General features: G+C 52.2%; 9 protein-coding genes across 9 annotated transcripts; 4 read left to right on the top strand and 5 right to left on the bottom strand.

Moving 5' to 3' along the window:
- Positions 1-401: 401 nt before the first annotated feature.
- On the bottom strand, positions 402-2,666 carry LAESUDRAFT_727883 (Metallo-dependent phosphatase). Its single transcript, XM_040909313.1, has 6 exons — positions 2,283-2,666; positions 1,993-2,231; positions 1,823-1,918; positions 1,535-1,761; positions 1,290-1,476; positions 402-1,235 (listed from the first exon to the last, which is right to left on the bottom strand). Exons 1-6 carry the CDS (start codon positions 2,487-2,489, stop codon positions 644-646), a joined length of 1,548 nt encoding a protein of 515 aa, XP_040762444.1. The 5' UTR covers positions 2,490-2,666; the 3' UTR covers positions 402-643.
- A 788-nt stretch (positions 2,667-3,454) lies between these two features.
- On the bottom strand, positions 3,455-5,120 carry LAESUDRAFT_657426 (uncharacterized protein; the record flags this gene model as incomplete). Its single annotated transcript, XM_040904685.1, has 4 exons — positions 3,455-3,743; positions 3,792-3,886; positions 3,940-4,123; positions 4,183-5,120. The coding sequence occupies 4 exons, from the start codon at positions 5,118-5,120 to the stop codon at positions 3,455-3,457; spliced, it is 1,506 nt and encodes a 501-aa protein (XP_040762443.1).
- A 1,532-nt stretch (positions 5,121-6,652) lies between these two features.
- Positions 6,653-8,336, bottom strand: LAESUDRAFT_760988 (uncharacterized protein; the record flags this gene model as incomplete). Its single annotated transcript, XM_040912839.1, has 7 exons — positions 6,653-6,735; positions 6,792-6,824; positions 6,878-7,003; positions 7,053-7,139; positions 7,191-7,328; positions 7,383-7,499; positions 7,751-8,336. 7 exons carry the CDS (start codon positions 8,334-8,336, stop codon positions 6,653-6,655), a joined length of 1,170 nt encoding a protein of 389 aa, XP_040762442.1.
- A 179-nt stretch (positions 8,337-8,515) lies between these two features.
- On the top strand, positions 8,516-8,975 carry LAESUDRAFT_760987 (uncharacterized protein; the record flags this gene model as incomplete). The annotated part of the gene is made up of 3 exons (XM_040912838.1): positions 8,516-8,705; positions 8,756-8,812; positions 8,863-8,975. The coding sequence occupies 3 exons, from the start codon at positions 8,516-8,518 to the stop codon at positions 8,973-8,975; spliced, it is 360 nt and encodes a 119-aa protein (XP_040762441.1).
- A 616-nt stretch (positions 8,976-9,591) lies between these two features.
- LAESUDRAFT_657416 (ARM repeat-containing protein) lies at positions 9,592-12,385 on the bottom strand (the record flags this gene model as incomplete). The annotated part of the gene is made up of 11 exons (XM_040904683.1): positions 9,592-9,966; positions 10,016-10,159; positions 10,216-10,288; positions 10,336-10,637; positions 10,694-10,768; positions 10,829-11,126; positions 11,188-11,526; positions 11,577-11,656; positions 11,715-11,861; positions 11,915-12,184; positions 12,242-12,385. The coding sequence occupies 11 exons, from the start codon at positions 12,383-12,385 to the stop codon at positions 9,592-9,594; spliced, it is 2,247 nt and encodes a 748-aa protein (XP_040762440.1).
- A 423-nt stretch (positions 12,386-12,808) lies between these two features.
- Positions 12,809-17,190, top strand: LAESUDRAFT_657429 (MED14-domain-containing protein; the record flags this gene model as incomplete). Its single annotated transcript, XM_040904687.1, has 19 exons — positions 12,809-13,005; positions 13,055-13,187; positions 13,244-13,335; positions 13,384-13,462; positions 13,518-13,650; positions 13,702-13,842; positions 13,890-14,081; positions 14,132-14,175; positions 14,230-14,318; positions 14,370-14,664; positions 14,720-14,873; positions 14,929-15,131; positions 15,180-15,258; positions 15,314-15,638; positions 15,691-15,738; positions 15,788-16,034; positions 16,088-16,298; positions 16,351-16,780; positions 16,833-17,190. 19 exons carry the CDS (start codon positions 12,809-12,811, stop codon positions 17,188-17,190), a joined length of 3,450 nt encoding a protein of 1,149 aa, XP_040762439.1.
- Positions 17,191-17,302: 112 nt separating this feature from the next.
- Positions 17,303-19,534, bottom strand: LAESUDRAFT_814040 (uncharacterized protein). The gene is made up of 8 exons (XM_040914556.1): positions 19,358-19,534; positions 19,060-19,298; positions 18,969-19,003; positions 18,906-18,916; positions 18,617-18,852; positions 18,459-18,557; positions 17,919-18,320; positions 17,303-17,863 (listed from the first exon to the last, which is right to left on the bottom strand). Exons 1-8 carry the CDS (start codon positions 19,464-19,466, stop codon positions 17,558-17,560), a joined length of 1,437 nt encoding a protein of 478 aa, XP_040762438.1. The 5' UTR covers positions 19,467-19,534; the 3' UTR covers positions 17,303-17,557.
- Positions 19,535-19,667: 133 nt separating this feature from the next.
- On the top strand, positions 19,668-22,608 carry LAESUDRAFT_814039 (uncharacterized protein; the record flags this gene model as incomplete). The annotated part of the gene is made up of 5 exons (XM_040914555.1): positions 19,668-20,765; positions 20,827-21,324; positions 21,372-21,731; positions 21,784-22,052; positions 22,101-22,608. 5 exons carry the CDS (start codon positions 19,668-19,670, stop codon positions 22,294-22,296), a joined length of 2,421 nt encoding a protein of 806 aa, XP_040762437.1. The 3' UTR covers positions 22,297-22,608.
- A 1,285-nt stretch (positions 22,609-23,893) lies between these two features.
- On the top strand, positions 23,894-24,576 carry LAESUDRAFT_682572 (uncharacterized protein; the record flags this gene model as incomplete). Its single annotated transcript, XM_040905795.1, has 4 exons — positions 23,894-23,901; positions 23,962-24,238; positions 24,293-24,323; positions 24,384-24,576. Exons 2-4 carry the CDS (start codon positions 24,230-24,232, stop codon positions 24,572-24,574), a joined length of 231 nt encoding a protein of 76 aa, XP_040762436.1. The 5' UTR covers positions 23,894-23,901; positions 23,962-24,229.

Here is a 24,576-nt window from a genome sequence, read left to right as displayed (position 1 = left end):
CTTTGTAGCTGTACTTGTCCAGTGTGATATATCATGTTTCTCGCCCTCACGATGCTTCCCACCCCGCCGGACATGATGAACTGCACGTAATCGCGGAAGTCGAGGACAGTGAGGCGAGTGCGATGTTGACAGTCAAGCACACATTCGATGTACGAGGTGAGTTGCGCTTGCACTGCCCTATGCCTCTCTGTCCCAAGACTGGTGCAGAGATGTAGGTCAATGCGGGAGGTTCAAGATTCCAGTGAGAAGAAGCTGGCTGTGGACGAGATGCTCTGTGGATAGCTCAGCATTCTTGTGGTCGCTGTCCTCCTGTGTAGATCAGTAAATATTCCCTGCGTTTCGAGACGAAGTGACCGACACAGTGGTCCACGGCGTATCTCCTTTCGTCGCTCATAGCAGGAGGTAAATATTGGAATGGCCATGTTAACAAGATAAGTCAATTTCACCATGCATGATCCCGAAAGTGTTAAGTTTCAAACCTATTCGACGGCCATTCAACCAGACCCATACAACACATTCAAAAAATCATACATCCAAGTCCGCGCGTTATACATAATACAAGAACAGAAAGCACTAGAAGCACACACACACATTTTAGTGGCAACCGCAGCACGCTCGATAGCCACCCTTTCGCACCTATATATCATGCCGTCCACCACGCAATCCCACCGAATACCAACGTCGGCAGCCACGCGACCCTCGCCACGTCCCTCGCCCAGCCCTCCCAGAAGCCTACCGCCCGCGTCCTTCCCGTGCTGATCTTGCCTTCTTCCCCTTGCGACAGCACATTTGGGATCGGCCACACCACGCGTACACGACGCCCGCACAGCGACACGTTAGAGGACCACCCCCGCGCTACCGCCAGGCGCTCGCACCACCGCGGAAGCGGCGCCCATGCCTCCCACCGTCGGCGCGTGCGTATGCGGTGCGCGCTCGCGAAGAGGAGCGCGAGGAGCGTGAACGCTGCGAGCGGGGCGTAGAGGAAGAGATACGTTCTCAGTGTCGCGGGGAGCGCGCAGGGCGTGGTGGCGAGCGTCGGTAATGGCGGGGAGAAGGCGGAGAGGGGCGAGAGGGAGAGGAGCTGAAAGCCTGGCTGGCGGATCCCCATAACGATGGAGAAGGACTTGACGGTGACTTCGATGACATTTCCGGGGGGCGAGTCGGAGAGCATGGGGTCGTGAGACGGGGAAGTTGGGTAAGGGTGCGCATATTCGCAGTAGTCGTGGTCGTCCCCGCTGTATATGCGCAAAATTAGGGTATCACGGAGTAGCCGTGGATCTAGCACGCACCTGAAAACTAGAGCTGGTCGGATGGTTTGCAAAAGGAATTGGGACGTATGCGGTGCGAGCGTATTCTCGTACCCGAATCCGCGGCCTTCGCGGATCGTACCGCGCTCTCGCAGAGGACCGCAGGATGCACCCTCTGGTCGAGATAAAGGTATATGCGTGAAGAGCACAGCCGGATTGTGCAGACGACCTTAAATAGGGGCTGATCAATGCACTCTGTGACGCCAGTAGATTCGGGAACGACATACGAGACCTCAGCAACTCCACAAAGGCAATCGTTCCAGTCGGATGTGCCAACGCCCATTGATCGCGCTCAAGGCCGTCGTCGGCACGCAGAGTCTCCTCTTGTACGAGCCCAGGAGCATTTATCATCACTAACGTGTGACCGCCTATATCGACGAGCTGATTGAGCGGACCGAAGTGAGAGGTGTAGCGCTCCAAGGCCTCTTCAGAGAACCGGGCTGAACGGCCAAGGCTGCACAGGGAGGTGAGATGGGATACATATGGGATATGATGAGCGAGAGGCGGTTGCATACCCTATGTCATGATTACCGGGGATGTAGAACGTGAGTAACGGGTCCTCGGATGCTGGCCTAAAGATCCGGCGAAAGTGCTGATAATAGTCTTCGTATCTGATGGACAATAAGTCTCATGACCTTCTCGAAAAACTGGTTGCAAATCACTCCGCACATGCAGCAACACTCACTCTTCATCGGACATTGCAGCGCGTCCGTTGTCCATCATGTCTCCCAAGAACACCACCGCGTCAGGTTTGAGGTTCAACGCAGCACGCCAGCTCTTTCGAAGGTTCATATCTACGGTCTTCCGTGTGATCCATACAAGCAAGGGATGGCGCCCCGGGTACGAATTAGCATCGAGGACTTGGGGGTCTGCGAGGACGAGGACATGAGTCGGCCGCGGGCTGTCTTCAGATGAAGTACCGGTCTGCAGATTCGTGAAGCGTGTCTAATGTTTGGATGTGAAAAGCATGCATACAGATAGTAGCAGTGAGTGGTCCGGCCATGGGCAGTGGGAGACGTGGTTGCGGAATGTGCCATATTCGTTGTAGCAGATGACGGCAAGCCAGATAATCTGGAAGACCTGCGCAAGCATGTGGTAGGGACGAGCGATGCCCAACTTGCGAGGTCGACCTAGGGTCATCGTGGTGCTTGTGCGGGAGGACAGCGCTTGCGAGTTGTCCATCGCAGTAGACACTTCCCCCGTGACCGTGTCGTCGATGGTGTACGTGCCTATATGCGCTTGTGACCCCCCCTCTGGTGTTCATGTATCTGGACTGGACTCCTATTGTAAAGGCGGCCCCATCGGCTTAGGAGACTTGAGGTACCGGAAAGTCGTATTCGGAAAGTATGGCGAAATGGCGCCGCTGATACGTCGTCTAAACCCGTCGTGCTAGGGGTCGCGTCACTAAGCCGATTCTTGTAGCTTGAACGAATAAAATGTATCTCGCTCGCAATACATCTCTAATCTCGATACAAGTGAACTCAAGACAGAGCTCATCAGTCCGATGAGCTATGATAGCATACATCAACTACTATCGGGCCTCCCAAAAGCAACAAGGGCTTGTGTCATGGTGAGAACTGGAATCATGTCCATTTTGATCTGCTGAATTACGCTCGGCGCCCTTGAATCGTTCTGTTGAGCTTCTGCCACCTTCAGCTTCCGATATGTCTCTACATCATCGGTGAAGGACAAGAAGGACGATTGACTGTGGAAGGACGATACCAGCCGGTGCAACTCGATGCATACGTAACGCACTTCATAATGACAACTGGCATCGGCGGTGCTTGAAAAGCGCCTTTTCGCCTTGACGCAAACCGAAAATTAAGAGTCGAATGTGCTGACCTACATCAAAGCATTTCACGCGATCCATGCATACTACAGAAGCGAATGTACAAGTCAGCAACAGTATAACGCAGAAAGGCAGTGAGAGATCGTCACGACCACGACGCGCGATGTTGCTTCTGTAGTCCGAGGGTTTAAAAGTTCAGCAATAATCGTTCATCGAGAGCAAGATACAAGAAGTCCTTTTACTAAGCGATCAGCAAGGCTACAAATTCGTGGAATATAGATACCGCGTTACGATAGGTTAAACAAGAGAGCCTGCTCAGTAACAGCAAGAAGCGCGACATATACAGATATTCTTGATATCATGTGGGCCAGGAGGATGATGATGTATGTCCTTCATAGTCTGTATTCAAGATATCAGTTGTATGCCGTCGAAGATCGAAGACGGCGCTTGACACGTTGCCCCAGAATTCCTTGAAAGCGCCCACCCAACCTACACGGTCAATGGCCTCCGGAATGGAGAACACTGACCACGATAGGGAACGCGTCGGTTGACCGGATGAGATAGGAGAATAGGCGTAGAGCTCCGCATTGAAAGGGTCATAGTATGTCATAAGGAACGCACGCTTCGCGCGGTCGTATGCGAACCTACTTAAATATTGTTTCAAAAACGTCAAAGAAGAACAGATACTTCCTTACCGATACACCAAGAGGCATAAGACCAACTGAATGAGCATTAAACACCAAAACCAAGAAATACTCCACGTCGTCTGGGGAGGATCATCCGAGCCAGGCTGGTGAGCGGGTTAAGCCGTAAGACGACGCAATGCAATCGTAACTAACGTACAAGAATGAACCTGGTCTTCTTCATGCTCTCTCTCAGAGGTCCGTATTTGCTCTTCAAATCACTCTCCGCGGTCTTGACCAGGCGGAGAGATTTTGTGATCTTACTTCTCGCGCTTCTCGCGGCCTTGGAAGCATTCTCAAGTGCACCCACGTGGTTATCTTCGGCGGCAAGGATCTCGCAGGATCTGGATCTACTTTCAGACACAGACCATCCATAGAAAACGAGAGCTTTAGCTTTACCCACCTGTCAACTTCGCTGAGATCCTCTGCCATGTGTGCAATGGTCTCTCGAACACGAGCGAGCGCCTCATTGTGAGGCAGTGGGCTGTCGGACTCTTCAATGACATCCTCCACTTCCCGACCCATCGCGTCGACGATCTTCACCGGATTCCGAGCTTTATGGTTCGAGAAACTCGATCTCTTCGTTTTGCGAATAGGCTTCTGCTCTGGGACGGGATCTTCCGGTAACTCCGGGGCTTCCTCCTCCATCTTCGTCTCGCGGCCGAACGCGTCCACGATCCGCATACCCCACGATTTGCGATGGGTTCTAACTGGCTTAGAAGGCTCAGCGGTGTAGCCCTCAGCCTTACGCGAGAGGCCGCCTTCGTCGTTCTCGCGCTTTACGGAGCCTAATGCCTCCGCAGAGCGCTCGTCGCTGCGCCATGCACCGATAGCGGGGAAACTGGGAGGCTCCTGCGAGGGAAGTTCCGCAGCGCTTTCTGCATCCGTGGTCTCGGTATCGACGTCGAAGCGGACTTTTAGAATGCTCCTCTTCCGAGCGGATGCTCCAGGCGTCTGCATCCAAGCACCTGGAGGTGCAGGTGTCTGCAAAGGAGCAGAGCCCGTGCGAGGCCATGTTTGCACGGGCGCAGCCATCTCGTCCACAGTGGAGGTCTCGCCGCCATTTGGTGGGGTCGATTGTGCTCGAGAGGACGGGCCACGCGAAGGGTGCTGAGAGACAGGAGTCTGCAACCAAGCCCCTGGAGGCCTCGGAGTCTTCATAGCTGTCAGATTGGCCGTCGCATCAGGATTCATGGGCGTGCGATCAGCTTCGGAAGGCTGTTCCGTGGCGAAAGACGAGGGTTCAGGCAGACCGGACATGTCTCTCGGGGGCGAGGGCGTGTAAAAGTCCATATTCGAAGCATTGAAAGGGTGCTTCGTTGGCGTCTCCGGAGGGAACATGGGAGGCAGCTTGTGTGAAGGACTAGGCGGCGACGGTGGAGGAGCCTCAGGCCTTGGAGGAGGAACCCTGGATAGATTTTCTGTATCATCTTCGCCCTCTGCCTCGTTCTGAACATCCGCCCGTTTCGAAGACAAACGAACAGTCGAATCGGCCTCTGCAGTCGGTAATTCTGCCGCCTGTCCTGGCGGTGTACTGGTGGCCAGTCCGAACTCATCATCCGTGCCTGTGAAACGAGTAGACGGTTAAGCTTCTGCGGTAGTACCTACAAGATGACCGACATACCAAAGACCCTCTCATCCTGCACGACAGACGGGAAGGGTTCACGGTCGAGCTCAGACTCCGTGTCAACGGATGACATTGGTTTCCGCTTCGGCTCCGGTTCAGGATCCGAGTCTGGAGCTGGTGGCGGAATGGGCCCAACGGGTCGAGTAAGTTCTGTAGTACCTCTCCTATGGCCACGGCGATAGGCAGTTGACACCCATTCTGGTGCCGGAGCTTCAGAGACGTCCCCTGTCTGGCTAGACGAGCGCGAGAGGGCATTTGCCCCTGGCGAGGCAGGAATCCTGCTTCCCTGCCGAGACCCAGACGCCTTCGGCCTCTCAGGGGTCACCCTCTCTAGAGGTGGAAGTGATGTTCGATTTTGAGGAAATGACCAACCGAAACGACTGTGATAGCCAGTTGTTTGATCTTGTTCATGTTGCAGTTGAGAAGACGAAGATGATACAGGCGACGATGGTCGTGGAAACTCTTCCTCAGCAGGCTGCCCCGAGGTCGGGTTTATCATAGGAGATGCAGTTCTTGACGCAGTTCTCGAGGGAATCTGTCCGTTGACACTTTCGGAGCGGGCCACAACACGGGCATCTGTAGACTTCTCCCTTGCTACAGATCTCGTTCCTCTGCGCCTCACCATCGGTATCTTCGACGGCGTAGTGCTCACGCTACGCTCTCTGGGTTCAGAAGGAGGGTTGGGAGGGGGGGATACTGACTGAGTGCGCAAAGGGAACACCGTCTTTCTTAAAGTGAAAGTGCCATCGGGTCTCTGTACAGCTTCAAAATCCAGAACCTCGGGCTCCAGTGTCATTTGAGAAGCTCGAGGCGTCGGTGAGCCTGCCCTGCTTGAGGTAGGCATCGAGCTGTACGACGAATTTCGAGAGAGAGTAGGCGCACTCTGCGTCATGTACGGCTCAGGAGAAGCTGGCCGAGCAGGCTGGTCGTGCTCATGCGCTAGATCCTGCAAGTTAAGATTGGGGTCGGAACGTATCATCCTCGAGCTTTGCTTATCCCATTCTCTTTCGCGGTCCCTCTGGCGCTGCTGTTCCTGTTCCGTCATGCTCTCCCGGTCTGCTGCTGTGTTAGACAATTGGGTCTACAAGAGGAGGATTCGCGTCTCACATTCCAAACGCGACGATACCGAGCTTGCTCTCGAGGATCCGGCCTCATCTAGTGATTGGAGAGATGTGCTACTACTTCTTCTTGAATGCGCTTTTAAAGGGCTATTCTTAAGGCCTGCTGATGAAACGCTCTCGTAAATCTACGCAGCACTGAAGAATGCCTTACTTGCCTGTTGTCGCAGGTGACTTCGCTTGAGGATGGTTCCAACCACGTTCACGATCTCTACCTGGATGCCTCATGAGCACGCCAGAAAGAGTGAGGTGATGTGCAAAGCTCACGTTCATCACCTCCGTGGGACAGACGCCTCAGCGCTGTGTCTATCAATCAGTATGGATAACTCTCAGTCATAGAGCGCACCACGTACGAGGGATTTCAACAGTAGGGCGTGTTAGAGGAATCCCATGTGCATGATGCGATTTAGAGTGAGACTCCCAGGAGGCAGATCGAGCGGGAGACGTAAAAGTCTTCGGCCGCGGCGGAGGAAACGATGCTGGCGCACCTCAGGCTACATACGACGAGCATCCGAATGATAAACTCACGAGGACGCGCAGGCACTGACATCTCATTGTCAGAACTTCCAACCGCTCCTAGCTCCTTTTGCATTTCTGTGTCTCCATCCAACAGGTCTGGATGACACATGAGATTGCCAAGAAGATCCACGAGTGCATGACACTCACTTGTATCAGCCTCCAGATCTGACATCTGCAGCGTGCGCATCGGCGTGGCTGCTGGGAGTGGCACCTCTTCCCGCTCATTGGCCTCCGTCGTGTTCGTTTCCGTGTCCGTTGGAGGCATGGACATCTCCGTTACCATCTCTGCACACGTTGTCAGCATATGTGCTCTGAAGAACTACTCTGAGTCCGACTTACGCGCAGGGGGAGGTGAGGGGAATACCGTGCGTGACCTGACCAACCGCTCTCGCAACGCATCGTACGTGGCCGCGGCAGGTGACAATCGAAGGGTCTCGTCTGATTGTTTCGAGGTATCTATGATGATGGATGCTTTAGCATTATGGTGTGGCAATTGTTGACACCCTAGAGCAAGATCAAGCCATGGTTCATGAAATTCATTCCTCGGGTTCCCATGCTGTTGTTGCGCGGTCTACACCATCAGACTACATCCGATCTGCATCCATCAATCATGGCGCGTCTCATATGCATTAACATATCAGTTTAACGTGGAAAGCGTGAAGAGCGAGACTTTCTGTACAACTACAGGAAAGATGGAGATAACTCACTGGCAAGACGTTCCGCCTCCTCGTCACTCAAGTCCCTTCTTATATCCTTCCCTGATGCCTCCCATGCAAATGTCTCTTCCCTGGGAGTCGTCTCGACTTCACTTTCATCGAGACTGTTATGACGAGGACTTTCTCGGCGTGGCGTGTTCCCGGGCTCACGCAAAGCGCGAGAGAAGAGAACCCTCAGGCTCTCGCGGGCAAAACTTGGAGTGGCAGTCGTTGAGTATGGCGGGTCAAGATCAGAGTCCGGCTCAGAGGGCGTGGTCACGTCAATCACGCGTGAGGAGGTCGCGCGAGGAGGAGTAGTTGGGTTCGTGTTCGGAACGCGGGCGAGAAGAGCACGGAGACGTGAAGATCCCCTGTCTGAGCCTGGAGATCCATTAGAGGGTTGTGAAGGATCCGGTGCTATAGAAGCTGTTGGCACTCGAGGAGTGGCCTCTTCGTCCTGTTCCTCCTCGTATGGGTTCATGTTTGGGGAGAGGCGCGAAGGTCCTGCCACAGGTGTGTAGGTGTCTGTCCGAGATTGAGGTCTCGTGAGTCTGAGACGAGGTACCGCAGAGAGGGAGGTATCCATGTCGTCGTGCATCGTGAGAGACGACGACGAGTTCACTGTGGTCGTCGACGGGCAAGGCTGTTTGATGAATTGAAGCGCGTTCGTATCTGAGTAGGCCACGTGATGGTGCCACAAAAGGTATGTGGCCACAACAACCACTGTCTGTCTGCCTTTGCTGTTCCAAGGCGATTCTGAGCTTTCATGAGACTAGGATGCGCCAATCATCGGCGAGACAATCTCAAATATCTTCAGGTTCCACCAATGTCTCCTTATCGCAAGCATTGCTTGAGAAGAAGAAGGAGTACGAAGCTGTCGCGGCTCTAGAGAGAGCAAGCTCACAGTTCCTCAAACGCATGGAGGAAATAGGCGATGACTTCGACGTGATGGCGGAAGCAGGGAGAGGTATGTATAGTATTGTTAGAACAGTGCTACCGTTCATTACATCGTATCAGTGCACGGGCAGGTCCTCGACCAATGGCCTAACATGTTCAGAATCCTAAGCCTATTCTGTATGTATCCTCCTCCTCCGTTCTCCTTTCGACATTGACACCCATTGCAGTATCGACGCGCGAACGGCAATCTGAGGAAGACGATTCTCCCTCCCTACTGGCTGGCGAACGGCTTGTGCGGGTTCCGGTCGAAGAGTTACGATCAACGGAAGACAAGTCATAACGAGGTTTTGAAGTTTGATATATGATATATGATACCCAGTATGCATTAATATGAGATGTTCTACTCACAGTTCTTCTTGTAGCTATGGGTATAGGAGAGGCATGAATGTATGTACTAATCAGCTTTTGGCAGTGCCTGCTTGTTTCTTGTGCTCTTTCAATGCTGCTATGCGCTGTTTTGTTCAATCATCAGCGTCCGCCCACGCATTGTAGTCGCGAATATGACCCACCTGCTTCCTTTCCTCCTTCCGGCGAGCCATCTCCGCGGCCTTCTCCTCCTTCGTCATGCCGACTATGTTATGATGTGCTTGTGCTGCGGTGGCTTTATCTGAGCTAGGACTTGCCCCGCCATGATCGGACGGCGTAGGCGATCTCGCGAGGCTTGAAACAGCAGACAGTCTATGCGTTGATTGCGTACCGGTGGGCGCTCGTGGCTTTGGCTGATGTATTTTCGAGGTTTGTATTTGCGAACCATTGCCCTGCGTAGCTGATGGCGAATGAAATCCTGACCACGGCTGTTCCACCGCGTCTCCGAAGCCTAACCCTACAACAGGTGCCGGAGCACTTTCGAATGCACCTATTCCGAAACATTCATCAATTGTACGTGGAAAGCTTGATCACAAACATTTACTCCAGTCATCCTGATCAGCATTGATATCGATCAAGTCATCGTTGCCCCATGGATTGCTCTCCGAGATGGCAGCCTCTGCTGCCGCTTCCTGCGCCCAGTCCGGGATCGCGCTGGACGATGACTGACTCGCCAACGTGTCGTGTCCTCCCAAGTGCATTGCCTTCGTCTTCGATGAGGCAACCATGCTCGCGGGACGCGCCGGCGCAGCCGGCGATGACAGTGTCGTGCTCATCCGAGCTGGAGGACGCTCTGAACCTGTGCTGCCAAGGCCATTAGAGCCAGTAAGTCCGGAGGGCGGGGGTGCAGATGTAGGCCGCTCTGTGCCGGTGTCTATTGTGCTCTGCAAATCTCCCGCCGCGAGCTAATCCGGCTGTCAGTATTGGCGAGAGCATATAGAGTGATGTACTGACCTTCTTGCTTATGGACGAGATAGCCCATCCAGCGAGGGCGCCAGCAGCACCTGCTGCTGTGTTCACGAGGGTGTTCGGGCCAGGAGACGATGGAGGAAGGGAGCCGGGCACACTTTCACCATTTTCAGGAATGGCCGTCTCCGGCTGGTATGATACCACTTTGAGATCTCAGTCTGCGCAGGTCAGGACTTGTTGCTTACCATGCTCGCAGCATTCTCTTGGAGTTTCTTCACGAACAGCTCCATGGCCTTGAACGCTTGGTCGCGCACGAGCCTGTCGAATGTAAGGAATCTGTGATAGATCCCAGAGCGCAGACTTACTTCTCCTTGTCGGTCATCGTAAAAGCCATGTTTGGAATGACTTTCGTAGCCAGGTCCTCCATATCATAGCAGTCTATCGTTGCCATGAACGCCATCAAGCCCGCCACCCGCGCATGCACGAATGGGTCCTTCAGCGCTCGCGTGAATGCGGGCACCAACACCTTGCGCTTCGTATTGTAACCGAGAGAGGGCCCGAGGCGTCCGATAAGGATGCACGTATTGGTGCGGATGGACGCTTCGGGATCGCCTTGCATTTTGGCGAGGAAGCGCAGGAGGTCATTGTTTAATATGCGATCGCTAAACTGTCTCGGCACAGCGTGAGATCGTCAGCAGATATATAAAGCGAATTGAACCGCACTTTGTCTGACAAGAGGATGATCGACTTGACTGTGGCTTCGCGAATGATAGCGACGGTATCCGCGAATCCTGTTTGCTACGGCGCGTCGTTGCTCCGTCAGGTAAGTACTACGCAATCTATCGATCCGCCTCTCACCAAATTCGGCCAAATCTTGTCAGAGACCGTCTTCTTGTCGAGCTTATCAGCGTATTCTGGCAGGTGGTCAAGAAGCGCCAGCCGCGTGCCTCGGTCCTGGCTCGCGTAAAGCTTCACCAGATGGACGAGGATGACATTCGCATAATCAGCAGGCGCGACGTTCTGACCAAGCTGAAGGACTAGAGGAAGAATGGATGGCGCTGACGCCCCGCCAAACTGGAGTGCAGAAACTAAAGACGGAAGCACGCGATACGAAACGAATTCAGAGGGGAACGATGATGCTGATTCTTTCAGGGTTCTGACAGAGCGAGAAGCAGACAGTTAGACTGACGTCTCTTAGATGTCATCAGGAGACCCACCGTATCAGGGCTGCCCTGTCAGATTCGCTCCCAACGCTGAAATTATCCAGCCCGGAGCACACCTTCACCAAGCGGTTCTTTGCGAAAAAACCGGAACCGTCCCCAGCGGTCTCTGCCATACCCAACTCCAAGAAATGCTGTGGTGTCAAGCGAGCTTTCGGATTCGGGTTCAAGAGTCTCTTGTACGGAGAGAACAAGGTGTTCGGGATTGATCCTCGGGATGCAGCTGTAGGCGGTGGATGAGGTGGATGGACGGTGGCAGGCAGTGGAAGCGATGTATTGAAAGCGCAGAATATGAGGAGGCCGAGTGCATATGCATCTGCCGCAGCTACATTATGTCTAAATCACGCATTAGCAGCTCAACGATAGTTCAAGAATGTCGAATTCACTCTTTAAGCACGGACCAACCGCTCTTCTTCACTTCTGGCGGTGAATACATTGATGCTTCCGAGAGCAAGCTGCCCAGGGTCTACGGAAACACAAGTATTGATTTCGGTTACGACTAGACATGATCGCGTGCCACGCACATATAGCACGGCTCCCTCATCTTTGGGACTGCTTAAAAGCTCAAATCCACCCAGCCTCCATTCTCCAGAAGCTGCTATGAAGACAGACCCTACACGGACGTTTCCATGGGTGGAGACGCAGGAATCGTTCACAAAAGCGAGTGCCACCTGTATAGCAGCCATAAATATTTTGCGGCAGAGAGAGGAGTGCAGATGCTTACCGATATCCTATGCAGTCCCCATATCAGCCAGTCCTCCCTCTCTTGCACGCTCTTGGTGGCCCATTCCGAAATTGCCAAAGATAGCGGCCGTACTCGCTCGGTCATGATGTATATCGTGCTATCCGTCTCCACCGCATCCATAAACTTCAGGACGTCCGGATGGCGCACAGTCCTCAGTTTCCTGAGAGCATTCTTTGCCAATGGTAGTAGATTCCTTTTACTAGCATTGGAAGCATCAAATTCGAATATTGATACTGAAGAGCCATCGTCCTACAAACCAGTCAATGTTCATCCACGTGTCAGGTAACACAGTTCGACTAGCCGCACCCGCTTTGTACCATCATACAGGGACCATATAGACTGTCCTTCAAATGAGGCAACCTTCGTTCCAAGGGAGAATGGCAGCGTTAAACCAGATTTCTGGACGAGAGACGATACAGCCGCAGAGCCTAGACTCTTCAGATAATCCATTGTAGACAACCGCACAGAGGGGCATAAACTTCACAGCTGCCGTCCACCACAAGTAGTCGATGCGCACTGCCCGCGTGCGCAGCTAATGTCGTGTGCGTAGAGGCGTAGAGACCTAGTAGGAGAGTGCAAAGTGCAGGCATCAAGAGAGACGCCGCCACACGTTACGCGCGCTACTGTGACCACGTCGTGTCCTAAACAGGAAGCGCGTCTTGTTGCATTCAAACAATAATCCAAGTCAAGGCTACAGGTCTAGCTGGTGTCTTTCCTTATTTCCGTCAGGCTACCAGGATATCTGACCGGAGCCTAAGTTCTGCTAGTACCGTCTGAACGTTCTTCTTGCTGCTACAACCATCATCGAAGAGCGACAATCTCTGACGGGCATCCACTTCTTGCTACAATACGACTCCCGTGTGGCGGTCTACAATGGAGCCCAACGGCGTGAATGGCCACATCGTTCATATTACAGATGGACCGTCGCACATCAACAGCACGCATGAGCCAACGGTGGAGGAGCTGGAGCACGCGCTTCCTATGGTGCAGAACGACATGATCCCACTCGGAGAGTTGCTTTCTCGTATGGCGCAGACAATTTATGCAGAGTTGTCAGAGTTAGCTGAGACGTGAGCCTTCTGTCTCAATCTACCATATGAGGGGGCTGACTGTAGCCAGTTTGCCGAACATGTCGGATACTGCGCGAAAGCGGACTTTGGCGGATTGGGTGGTGGCGACGAAGAAGCAGGTTGTGAAGCTGTATGCCGTAGTGAAGTGGTCGCGCGATGCTGGTATCGTGCAGAAAGCCATGGTACATCTACTCGGTGGCATGAACTGTGCACCTTCGTTACTAATGCCATCTTCAAGAATATCACAACATTTCTCATGGAGCAGAATAACCAGTTCCTACGTGCGCAGGATGTTTTGCTGACTCACAGAGATACTTTGAATGCGGCGAGGTGCGTCTGCAAGTAAGCGTTATCAACGGTTATTCAATGGGTGATTAGAATGCGCAATCACGATCTATTGACTTCCCTGGACGTTCTTACTACCGGGTCATATCGGAGATTGCCTTCTAAGATTAAGGTCGTGACAGTGGCATATATAGTGTCAAACCTTCTCATTTGCTTGTTCTATTCAGAGACTGGTCATACCACCAATACCGCTTACGGATGACGAAGTCAAGCACACACTCGAAGATGTCGAGGACGCCATCCGCTTCCGTCTCAGGATGATAGAGATAATCCCTCCTGAGATGTCTAGCTACCGCATTGGTAATGATACACGATTCGTTCTGCTGAAATCTCTCACTTAGCACCATGCAGCGGACGGCCGAGTCTCCTTTTTCGTACCGAAATTGTTTGAGGTATCTTTGTGTCTACGCGGCGCGAAGAAGGACGATGGATGGTTCTTCGTTAACGTCGAGTTTCTGTTCAATATCGGAGGAGATCGAACGGGCCTGCAAGGTGACTTTCCAGCCTTTCTCACGTATATGGACAGCGATTGATAATAGCAGAGTTCCCTCGAAAACCGGTTGGCATCTTGAGGAGACATATCACGGACGAAGCGGATGCACGACTCGCATTCTATCTGCCGCTACCGCCAGATCAGCCTCCTCTGCCTCCCGGTGTTGAGATACCACCTAGACCTCAGCTGCCTGAGGGAATCACGGACGCTCCTCTTGTGCGAGTGTACAACATGCTCCGTAAGAAGTCATTCTGTACGGCGCATGAATGGTCGTTGACCCGCCTGAAGAAATGATGTCATTATCTTATCAATTGGAGATTCTCTGGTTCCAGGTATGTTACACTGCTGTATCTATGCTGATATATTGAAACGTGATCTCTCTCTAGGCAGAGCGCCTGCGAAGCCTCGGATGGGCAGACTTCCTCACCGTTGAAATGACGAATAGCCGGCAAACAATGGTGGTGTCATATTGGATGTACGTCTATTCAGCTTGCCAAAATCAACTTCGATAGTTGATACCTCCCAGTCGCAAACCACCGTCCAAAATCCCTGGCCGACAGCCTCCGCCAATACCTCTCCTTGGGGGTCGCCTGACGATCTCGATCGTTCGCGTGCCAGCAGCGAAGAATAATAAGGACAATCGCTCGCCCAAGGCCCGCGTTCTCGCCGAGCTGCAAGAGAAGGCAAAGCTGGATGTCAAGCGTCCGTCTGACGAAGTCGAGCCACTGCAATTTGAAGTGAAGTGGGAGCCGGTGGTGAACGCACTGGGCATCTCCGTACCGGCTCAGGATATCCACCTATCGCAGGCTGAGCTCGCGATCGTACGTGTTGCATGTAGATTCAAACTGAGGAGCACCTGATGGAGGATGTGTTTAGGACTCGGATAACCTAGACTTCGAGTCATTGCTGCGGAAGGTGCTTGCCAAGCACTCGGAGGCGATCTTGAAAGTCATCCAGCATCAGCTGCAAAATGGGAATGAAACACGGGCCATGTTCTCTCCTCCAGGGGAGATTACGTTGGTTGTAGATGGTCTGGCTACAATCATGTGCTCGAAGCTGCCGATATTGACGTACCTGGTTCACAGAGGGCTTGCTCGCTCTCCGTACTCACCTATGTGCCGATGAGGTTGTAATCATTACGATCGATCCCCGAACTGGGCAATTAAATCTGAGAGACATGGGGGATCTTGCCGCTGCCGGCCGAGGAAGACGCTATGCGTTCATCACCGCTATGGTAAACATGGATCCGCGTACTCTTCCTTACCGCCTGCTTGTGCTCAAGCGTAATGTGAGTATCTCATGCCGCCTTTCTTATATAATCTGACAATTGCGCTAGACTATCATCGACAACGCGCGGCAAAAAGCGAATTATATCGGCTTGCAGACTTTCAGCACACGGAACTTTCCTCCGGAAGGTGAGCTTAATCTATTGACTCTACTCGGTCGCTGCGAATGCTCAATTAATCACAGAACTCAGCAAAATCGGCCGCAGCCGGGAGGACATGTTGTATATCCAATTGGCCAAGTTTCCGAACCATTACCTCGTCCTGGTCATCGCGGACGAAGATTTCAGATATGCTCTCATCTCGGTCGAAGTGCAGCAGAACGAGAATGACATGTTCCCGCAAATGGCGATGAGGGACGTCGGCTGGCTGGACGTAAAGCGGATACACGGTGACGAGATCATCGTGGCACATGCAGACGGTGCTGATGCTGGCGTGGTTGGACAAAAGCGGAAGCGCGGACTTCATGATGAGGGTGAGCACCTACGCTCTATAGAACAGTATACGCGACGGTATGTAGCATGATCTTCGACCGGCTGCTCGCTGCTGATGATATTCCAGGAGGTTCAACCTCGAGACGCACACGTTGCGAGAGATCTATGCGTTCTGTTGGTATGTCCTCATTCCCGTTCGCGGTGTCTGAGTACTGAACACTCCGCAGTGCTCGCGTCGCGTATACGAAGATTGAACAACAGTTCAAGTCCAGAAGTATACCATACACAACCGTCGATGCGAGCAATATCGCAAAGATACCCGAACTTGCGCTCGTTCAGTCGACGCTCACGCGGTCTATACCGGCCCTATGTGTACAATCGTCGGATATCCTGTCAGGCGCCCCAGCTGCGGAGGCTGCGATGCCAAACATCCGGATCATTCCATTGCACTGGTGGTCTGAAAATCAGGCTCAGGTTCTTTGCAGTGTCTCTCCCTTTCACGGCCCTTCGCTGACGAACCTATGCAGGTCGTGACGTGTGTCAAACTCAAGTACGTACAGCAACCCATTGGCAAGAGGGCAAGCAGTAGCAGCAGTATCATACGACCATCGAAAAGAATCATCTATGATACCACAGAGGCTATCGTCTCGTTCCTTTCTGAAGACGTGGACAAATGTGTTGACGAGTTCCTGGAGGAGTGGGGGCGAGTGTCGAAGATGGTCGTCGTGGCTCGGGAGGGTAAGACATTCTCTTGACATCCTGCGGTGCGATTGGCTGATGTTTTCTGTAGTGGCCCAGATGTCGCAGAAGTACAGATGGTCAGACGTCCGGCTACTCTCGTTTGACCTGCAAACAGTCGAGTTTGCGTATTCTGGCGACTACACAGTTTCCATCACCTGCGTGGATCAGCTGTCTCTGACTGGCGGGTCATACGAGTTGACGTTCTCGCGCGTTTCAGATACAGATACAATAGGGCAAAAGCCTCCGGACGGAGGGTCATCATACAACCCTCACGAAGATCTAGAGCCATATCTATGCACCCTACTGAGACACGGCCGATTGTCAGCGTCTCTACACACGCTCGTCGCCTTGCTACGCGATACCTTGCCTATCGTTCTGGAACTTGAGGACATCAGAAGCGCGACCTCACGATCAGGAGACAATGTCGATGTCTTCCCGAAGTCGGCGTATTGGTTTAGAATTCTCTACGGTGATTTAAGGTGCGGGCTTCGTAGACTCATGATGAACACGTTCACTCACGCCGACGTTCAGGCATGCGCTCGATTTCCGGTTGATGACAGAAGGCAGGGTCCTTGTCATGGATGGTGCCTTCTCTTTGTTCGCCGCCGAAGATTCATCCGGAAAACTCGTTGGGTTGAACAACCAATCTCCGAGCAAGCCTACGCCGCTTTATCGCTCGGCACCAGATCGAGCAGCCGATACCAGCCTCCTGCTGCAACCAATAGCAGACTTTCCTGCCATGATCTCGGAGGTTCTGAAATCTGTGGGCTCGGCAGGGGTTAGCGGACGGGTCACACCGATTGATATCGGCATGATTTGTGACGCCCCCGCTGTCAGAGCTGTGGGGAAAGCGTTGCATGATCGGATTCTGCAACGGCTGGCACGTTGACGACTGAATCCGATACATCGGTAGTGCTGCTGTGCGGAACACCTCTGTGAGCCAGCCGTTTCGTTAAGGCTTATCAAAGCTGACCAATGGATAGAACTTATTTCAACGGACCGTTAAGTTGTGATTGTAATTCTACCACAAAACAATGGAGATTTCAAATATATCGCATCCTTCACCAAATTTGAAGCGGTGAAAAGTCTTTCATCGTCGAAGTCACTGCCCCTCCTCCAGGCAACACGGCAAATCGTTACGTGCACTTAATCATCGCAGCCATTGACGTCTAATCGGTGGCCCATCCTCGAGGGTGGGAGGTCATGTGCTCTACATCCCTAGCAAAAATCATCTATATGCATTACGGTCACCAGCCTCACGATCTCGGGGTCCGCGCTGTGGAACCACGACCACTTTTTGGATTCCCGATGGGATTAGCTACACCGCTCTCGCGCTCCTCCCACCAATCCGGTCGCCACTCCGTCATCCAACGCTCGGCCTCTTTCAGCCGCGCTCGCAAGCTCTCCGTGGGCACTATTTCTCTCAGCTCTCTGTTGCTGGCAGCGACGCGGCGGTACATGCTTGTAATTTCTCGCATGCGCGGTGTGATATTGTCCACCCTAGAGAAGTTGGGTATGGCAACGTAGCCGTGCATTTTGCTCGTGTAGCCGGGCTTGCGGGCCTGCAAACAGGTCAAAAATATTGATAATGACTTAGAGCCACGAAACGTGTCATACCTGAAGTACTGCTTCCACGGCGCGACGGTAACAGTCAATTTCCATGTAGAGGTCGTTGCGCATGGTGTCTTCGAGAACCAGAGGTCGAATACGAGGGTCTTCCCAGTCTGAGGCCGGTATACCATCTCCATGCCGGCCGAGCACGGTGTCGTTCACCAACAACCCCTGAGACAAATGTTCGTTGATCCACTCCGTCATAACACGACCCGGTGGATACTCCGGCTCCACGAAGGATAGAGTCTCGACATGCGCGAAATCGGTGCGCTCTTCAGCGGAGTAGACATGACGGTTGTAAGGAAGTTGTCGACGAAGGAATTTGGTGATCAGCTTCAGTACGGAAGTCTTTTTCTCCGTCAAGACGGGTTTAGCCGGTTTATCGGTATCTACGACAATGATGCGACCCTGTAAGCGCAATGTAAGCAAAGTAGCACAGCCATGTAGAACAAGGTGCTCTAGAGAATGAAAAGAAGTAGGAGATGTGCTTGGAGTGCATGGGTTGTGCATACTATTATCACAAAGCGGAAAAGCTGATGAACTGACATTGTCATGATACGCCTCAAGTATCACAGTGATTCTTTGTTTCAAAACGGTCTCATATTGTGCCAACCAAAGTGGCATTAGAACAGGGTTCGCTGAGAACTGCCCCGAAAACTCAGCGTGCTGATGCTGTTTGAGCAGGCTGTAATAATTCGACGCACGAAGATTTCCTTCACGGTACCAGGATGAAACCGTGTGTCCTTCCCCATATTTGCTTGTTCTCGTGAGAACGACCGGACGGCGTCCACAATGTCCAACGGACTGCGCTGGAATTCCATGTATATAATGTCCTCTTCGAGAGGTTGGTCATGCAACTCAGAGGCGGGGATGCAAAATGAAATCCAGTTGGATCGTTGTAATGAGAATGAGATTCGAGACAACGGGTCATGCGCGATCCCTTCAAGGCGGAGTGAAGTCAGGTGTCATAGAACATGGCAAATAACCCTGTACCTGGCATGCACCTGGGGAAGACATGTCGAATTGCGAAGTGTGATAGATAGCACACGAACGTACGATCTTTGAGCTTGTTGAATACATAGTACGCTTTGCTGGGAAAAAGCCAAGTTCAGGCAGATATGTTTGAGTTGCAGGATGCTTACGCTACCTGCTGGATCTCGCCGTCCGGCGCCATCGGTTGCCATATCTTCGCTTCAATCTCTGCATGTATGAGCCACATAGGAAGGTACACAGCCTGCATGAGAAGCGGCTTTGTTCGGATGTGGTTTGACTGGAAGGGTAATGCATCTCCGAGAGCTTGCAACACACTTCGATGCCCGCATCTCACTGACATTGCTAGGCTCATTTTCCGCATAGCCGCTTCCCTGTCGACGGAGAAAACGAAGACTACAAGCATGATTGTCATTTCACCTTGTGAAGACTAACGATACGGGACGGTCACTGACAGTTGACTTTCGAGTGATAGTCAGGAATTTTACCGGTGACGTAAAATCTACATTGAGGTCTCTTCGGGCGTCGACCCCAAACGCCACGGTGCAGTGAGTTCCGCAGCATCGTTTGATATCAGAGGAGCAGCCAGTTCTCTTGCGAGCGCAAGCAGCTTGAAAGCAGACTGGTTTCGGACACGCGCGCAGAGATGTTTGAGTATGTCCACCGTGGGATCTTAGGTCCGTGACTCTGTGTGATTCTGTGACTCTCTGTGGCTCCGTGCTCTCTTTCCGACCAAAGCATCTCCTGTCCTCCTGCTTGTTCAACATGTCTCTTTCATCTAGCGGCTCCTCCCCTCCGAAAGCCGAGGAAGCCATCGACTTCATATTTGAAAAGATGGCAAAGATTCGAAAGGGGGACTTCGTGCTGTCTCCGGAACATACTCGCTCCCTGGCCACTCGACCGCCTACCATCTATGATAGGCATCTACCTGCGTATATGCGCATAAAGAAGCTAGGGCTAGATGAGGGGATGCTAATATCATTTCATGATGCAATCCTCCGGCTCGTTGGATCGAATGACACTTGCGTAAAGTTCCTGGCACGAGATGAACAACAATCGAGACACGTTATCGATCTCATCAACCATTCCATCAAGGGTGCTTTCTCATCCCACCTCAGTAACGAAGAAAGCGTGGCTGACGCTATGGGAAAAGTATTCTACGATCTTTTCACGCTGATATCAGCCATGCTCTGCAACTCTGTCTGTCGGGAGGAAGGCGAACCTCCCCCGATTCTCACTGTCGTTTCATCTACCCGGAAAACAGAAAGGGCCGACGCAATTGTCGAATTCGTGACTAGCGGAGAATCAGAATCTCTCATTCCGGACAAATACCGAGGACTAGGCGCTCTCATGACCATTGAATACAAGAATGTGCTTGCCGGAAACCCTAGGATATACCTGTCGATGATTGCCATGATTGCGGTTCTAGCTCGGAGTGGGCGATCATTCCCGTCGTGCAGCATCGACTGCGACATATGCCAGCCATTCAAATTCTGTCATGATCACTTTGCGGCTCTAACGGCTGACGGGCGCATGTCACAAGACGGTCCCTCGAATGTAGCACTCCCATCAGAAGAACAACTCCGCGCAGCCTTCCAACGTGTTGCAGAGCAGATCTCCGTGTATGACAAAACCTACTCTCCAGGCGTGAAACGAAAGAAGAAGCATCCGAAGAAGATTGGTGCAAATGAAGGTACAGAAGCGACCAAGGTATTTCCGACGGCTGCCACGAAAGATATCGAGCAGCTAGCTGAACTCAAGTCATCCATACGTGACGTTTGTCCGTCGCTTGGCCTGACTGACGAGTCCTTGCTGGACGATGCAGAGATGTTCGTGTCAAGCGCTTGGGAAACGTATATTCAAGTAAATACTTGGCTGACGTTCATTTTCCTCCTTCCATCGTACATATTTAACTTGACATCAGATGTGGTCGCGCCTGGTGACGCATAACGGCACCTACGAACTTCTCACGTCTGGACCTATGTCTTCAGTACTTCAACGTCATCGAGAGGAGCAGGTCGCTGTCATGTCAGACATGTTCCTCCTGGGTTCCAACCTGAAGTCTTACCTGCAAGATCTGACTGGCCTTGTCATCACGGCAATTGAAGATGCAGTGGTTCGATCCTCGGCGAATGGCGGTGAACGTTGGCGAGACCCGCCTTTAGGGGTCGCCAAAGATGGAGCAAAGAAACGTACACATGGCGGTTCTGATGCGGAGCAGCCGAAGCAGAAGAGGCGAAGGAATGACAAAGATGGCATGAGCGAAGATAACGAGAACGATGATGCCGACGAAGGTCTTAATAAAGCAGATGAAGACAGCAATCATGATGGAGATGACAATAATGGTCACGATAGCCATCAAAACCAACATGGTGATTACGATGAGCAGCAGAAGCGTATGGAACGGCAGCAATGGAAATTGGTGTGTGCATCTGTACCATTTTGTGGCCCTCGTCTCATTTGTGGCAGAATGCTTTTGAAGGCGTCCATTTGGCGTTCTACGGGGGCGGATTTCGCTCAACAGGCTTCACACATCTCGTACCCATTCACTCTGTCGGTACTGGCGACACATCTACCAATGTAGTCAGTGTTGGATCTAACGAGTCGGGATCATCAAGATCGAATTCCGAAATATTGTCCTCTTTGCACGGTACTTCAACTCACGCAAGCATTTCCCACGCTGCGAATTCGGATGGAGCCTCTCTCTCCTCAGGGACGATAGGACGCCAGGATTCAATAAAGGAAGCCCCCGAAGACCGTACAACATTGCTGGACATCGAATCTCTTCAAAGCGCTGAACGTCGGTCTGACACGGCGACAGCAGGATGCGTAGACTTGCCAATGACACCTCGTGCTGGCATCTTCCTGAATAAACAATCAGCTGTCGGTCGTTAATCAAGTCTGGGGTGGTCACGCTCTTATCGAGCCACTTGGAGGAGAGACGATAGAGGTGGCGCTGAAAATTGCGATTGATGAGCCCAGCGGTCTCAAGCTCAGGCAGGAACTAGATGCATACAAGATTTTGCATCATCACCCAGGAATTGCACCGCGTTGCTTTGGGCTGTACGAAGACAGTACGGGCACGACCATCTTAGTCCTGGAGCACTGCGGCACTGCGTTAATGGATTTTGATCTCGATCTGGTGACCCGGTATGCTATCATCATGCGAATGACTGCTGTTGTTGACACTATCCTCAGAGAGGCGATCTACCATCAGGTCGCCGAGTTACACAAAGCCGGAATCGTTCACGATGATCTTTCGCCATGCAACATTCTATTGCGGGAGAATTCTACCGTTCGGATTGCAGATTTCGAGACGTTTTGGCCAGGACACGTGTGTCCGGGCCCGGGTTGTACGGACTTGCAGGTTCTGCGATGCTCGCTGGAACTCTAGTGATCATGATCAGCATCTCATGTGGATGTTACATGAGGCGTTGCTGTCTACGACATATTTCCTTAGGCCCGAACTTTTGTAGCAGTGATTTCTCATTGAACTATAGTAGCATGTGCAGTATAGTTTACCTTACCGAACGACGTGGCTGATCCTACTTCTACTAGCCGTCTAGCTTCGCGGACATTATGACTCGTCTTTGTAGCTATACTCGTCCAGTACTTGTGATTGTATTTCCAGAGTGTTACCTAAATCTGTTTCTGGGTTCTGAGTGTTTCCGTATCTTTGTGTGGTCTGTCATATGTATAACCGTGTCGCACACCCAATTTATCTCCTAATGTCAACTTGGGGGTGTCGGCGGCGCTTGCATGCGCACGGCCGGTTCCGAATGACCAGTGGGATGTGGGTTCCGCGCGGTAGTCAGAGGAGGAGATATGAGTTACAATTCAGCGCCTTCGGATCAGTCGAGAAGCGCCGGCTGTCGCCGGCAGCACACCTTGCGACTGAACGCGGACGGTCGTGAGGCGATGGGTGCTGTGAACCATTAAAAAAAGTACATCATTGTATAGTTTACATAGTGATACGCGTTAGTAGTCGTCTCATGGCGAGATATGGCGAAGCGGGCGCATGTGCGTGATAGCAGAGATATTAGTTCATAGTACCATTAAAAATGTATGACGATGAGGAGTAGGAGAGTATGGAAGACTTTTGGAGCAGGACAGCAGGACAGAGGAAAAGAGTGTAAATTACAGTAAGTTTCGGAAACGCTGAGTCATTTCGTGCGTGGTGCCGCAGAATGCGGCGGGGCCTGTCGCAACGGTGGTGTAGTTCGTTCTGCAAGGCGCGTCCGACAATCGCCAAGCGACGTGTATGTCCTCGTTGGCATGTACCGCGTGACGGTCGTCGAAGGTGAGGCGGAGGCATGCTCGATCCTCGAACGTTCGTTGTCTCCTGCAGCAGCCCGAGCGGCGACAACGCGAGTGTGGGGTCCAGGCGGCTGTCGTGGAAGCTAACGTGTATCCTCGATTCGCGTACTTCAATATCAGCTGCGGTTCAATGTCCAGAACCTCATCGTTGAGTATAATCCTTGACGGTGGAAGAGGAGAGAGGGACTCGCGGATATGAGAGAGTCGGGGCCAATTGCATTCATTGTGTTGCTCGTCGTACTACACGCCGTTCTGTATTCTCGTGCTGCACATGGTTCGACGTCCTCCTCCTCGTCGCGTTCCGACTTGATGTGATCTTTGTTCTGCACAGTCTTCTTCATTCGACCCTTGTTGCTTGTTGGGTATCGACGGTCCGTATAGATGTTATCGCGACGAGGATTACGAATATAAGCAAAAGATGAAGCTTGAAGAGTAGAAGAACTCAGATAAAAAAAGGGAGCAATGACGTAGATCGTAGGAGCGAAAAAGACTGAAAAAGACTGGAACGGCCGGAGGGAAAACGGGTGGAAGAGAAGAGAAAGAGACAAACAAGCGCAAACCTCTCTTACAAAAATCGCGTTACAATTGTGCGCGGGAGAAATCTTGCAGTCGCAAGGTAATAGAACAGCGTCTGAACTCTTCCGAGTCGTTGATTATCGGTTCTGGTCCTTGGATAAGTTTGGTGAGAGTCTCCGCATCTTTTGATGGCGGATGCTTGATGATCGTTCTGTTGATCCTGTAGACATGCCGTATTGGTTGATTGATGTAAATGTAACTCTAACTTCCCATGACGTCGTCAGGCGCCAACTGGATCCCGAAATCCTTGAAGTTGAAGCTTGAAGCTTGAAGCTTGCTTGAAGCGTGAAGCTTTGAAGTCTAACGTTCGAACAGCAACATGTTGACAACTTGAACTCAAAACTTCTTTCTCTCTGCTCGAGCCAGACGATCGACTCAACCAACCAACCAACCAACTAGCAACGGTCCCACACTGGTACTTCAGACCCGGCGCCATGAGCGAGGCATGTACGATAACTTAGCAGCTTTCAGGCAATTGATCATCCTAATCATTCTAGCCATCTTCCGAGCAAGCATGCCAAGCTGAAGGTTAGTAGTCCTGATCAACACCGAACGAGGAATCGGAAGACAGCTATTTCTTTGACGCAGCCTGTGAGCTTCAGGCGTGTCTCACCCGCAACACATACAGCCCCGACAAATGCGACGTGTGTCTGCGCAAATTGTACAAGTGTTGCCAGTCCATGTATGAAAGGACCGAGGGCACAGGAGAGTCGACAGCCTGTCCCAAGCCGAGCGTCGTCCGCAGATGGCTGAAGAACCATGGAGCGAACGTAACGTAAAC

Source organism: Laetiporus sulphureus, assembly GCF_001632365.1.
Source record: "Laetiporus sulphureus 93-53 unplaced genomic scaffold LAESUscaffold_31, whole genome shotgun sequence".
Taxonomy (NCBI): Eukaryota; Fungi; Basidiomycota; class Agaricomycetes; order Polyporales; family Laetiporaceae; genus Laetiporus; species Laetiporus sulphureus.
Note: the sequence above shows the minus strand (reverse complement) of the source record. Positions and strands in the feature narration are given on the sequence as shown.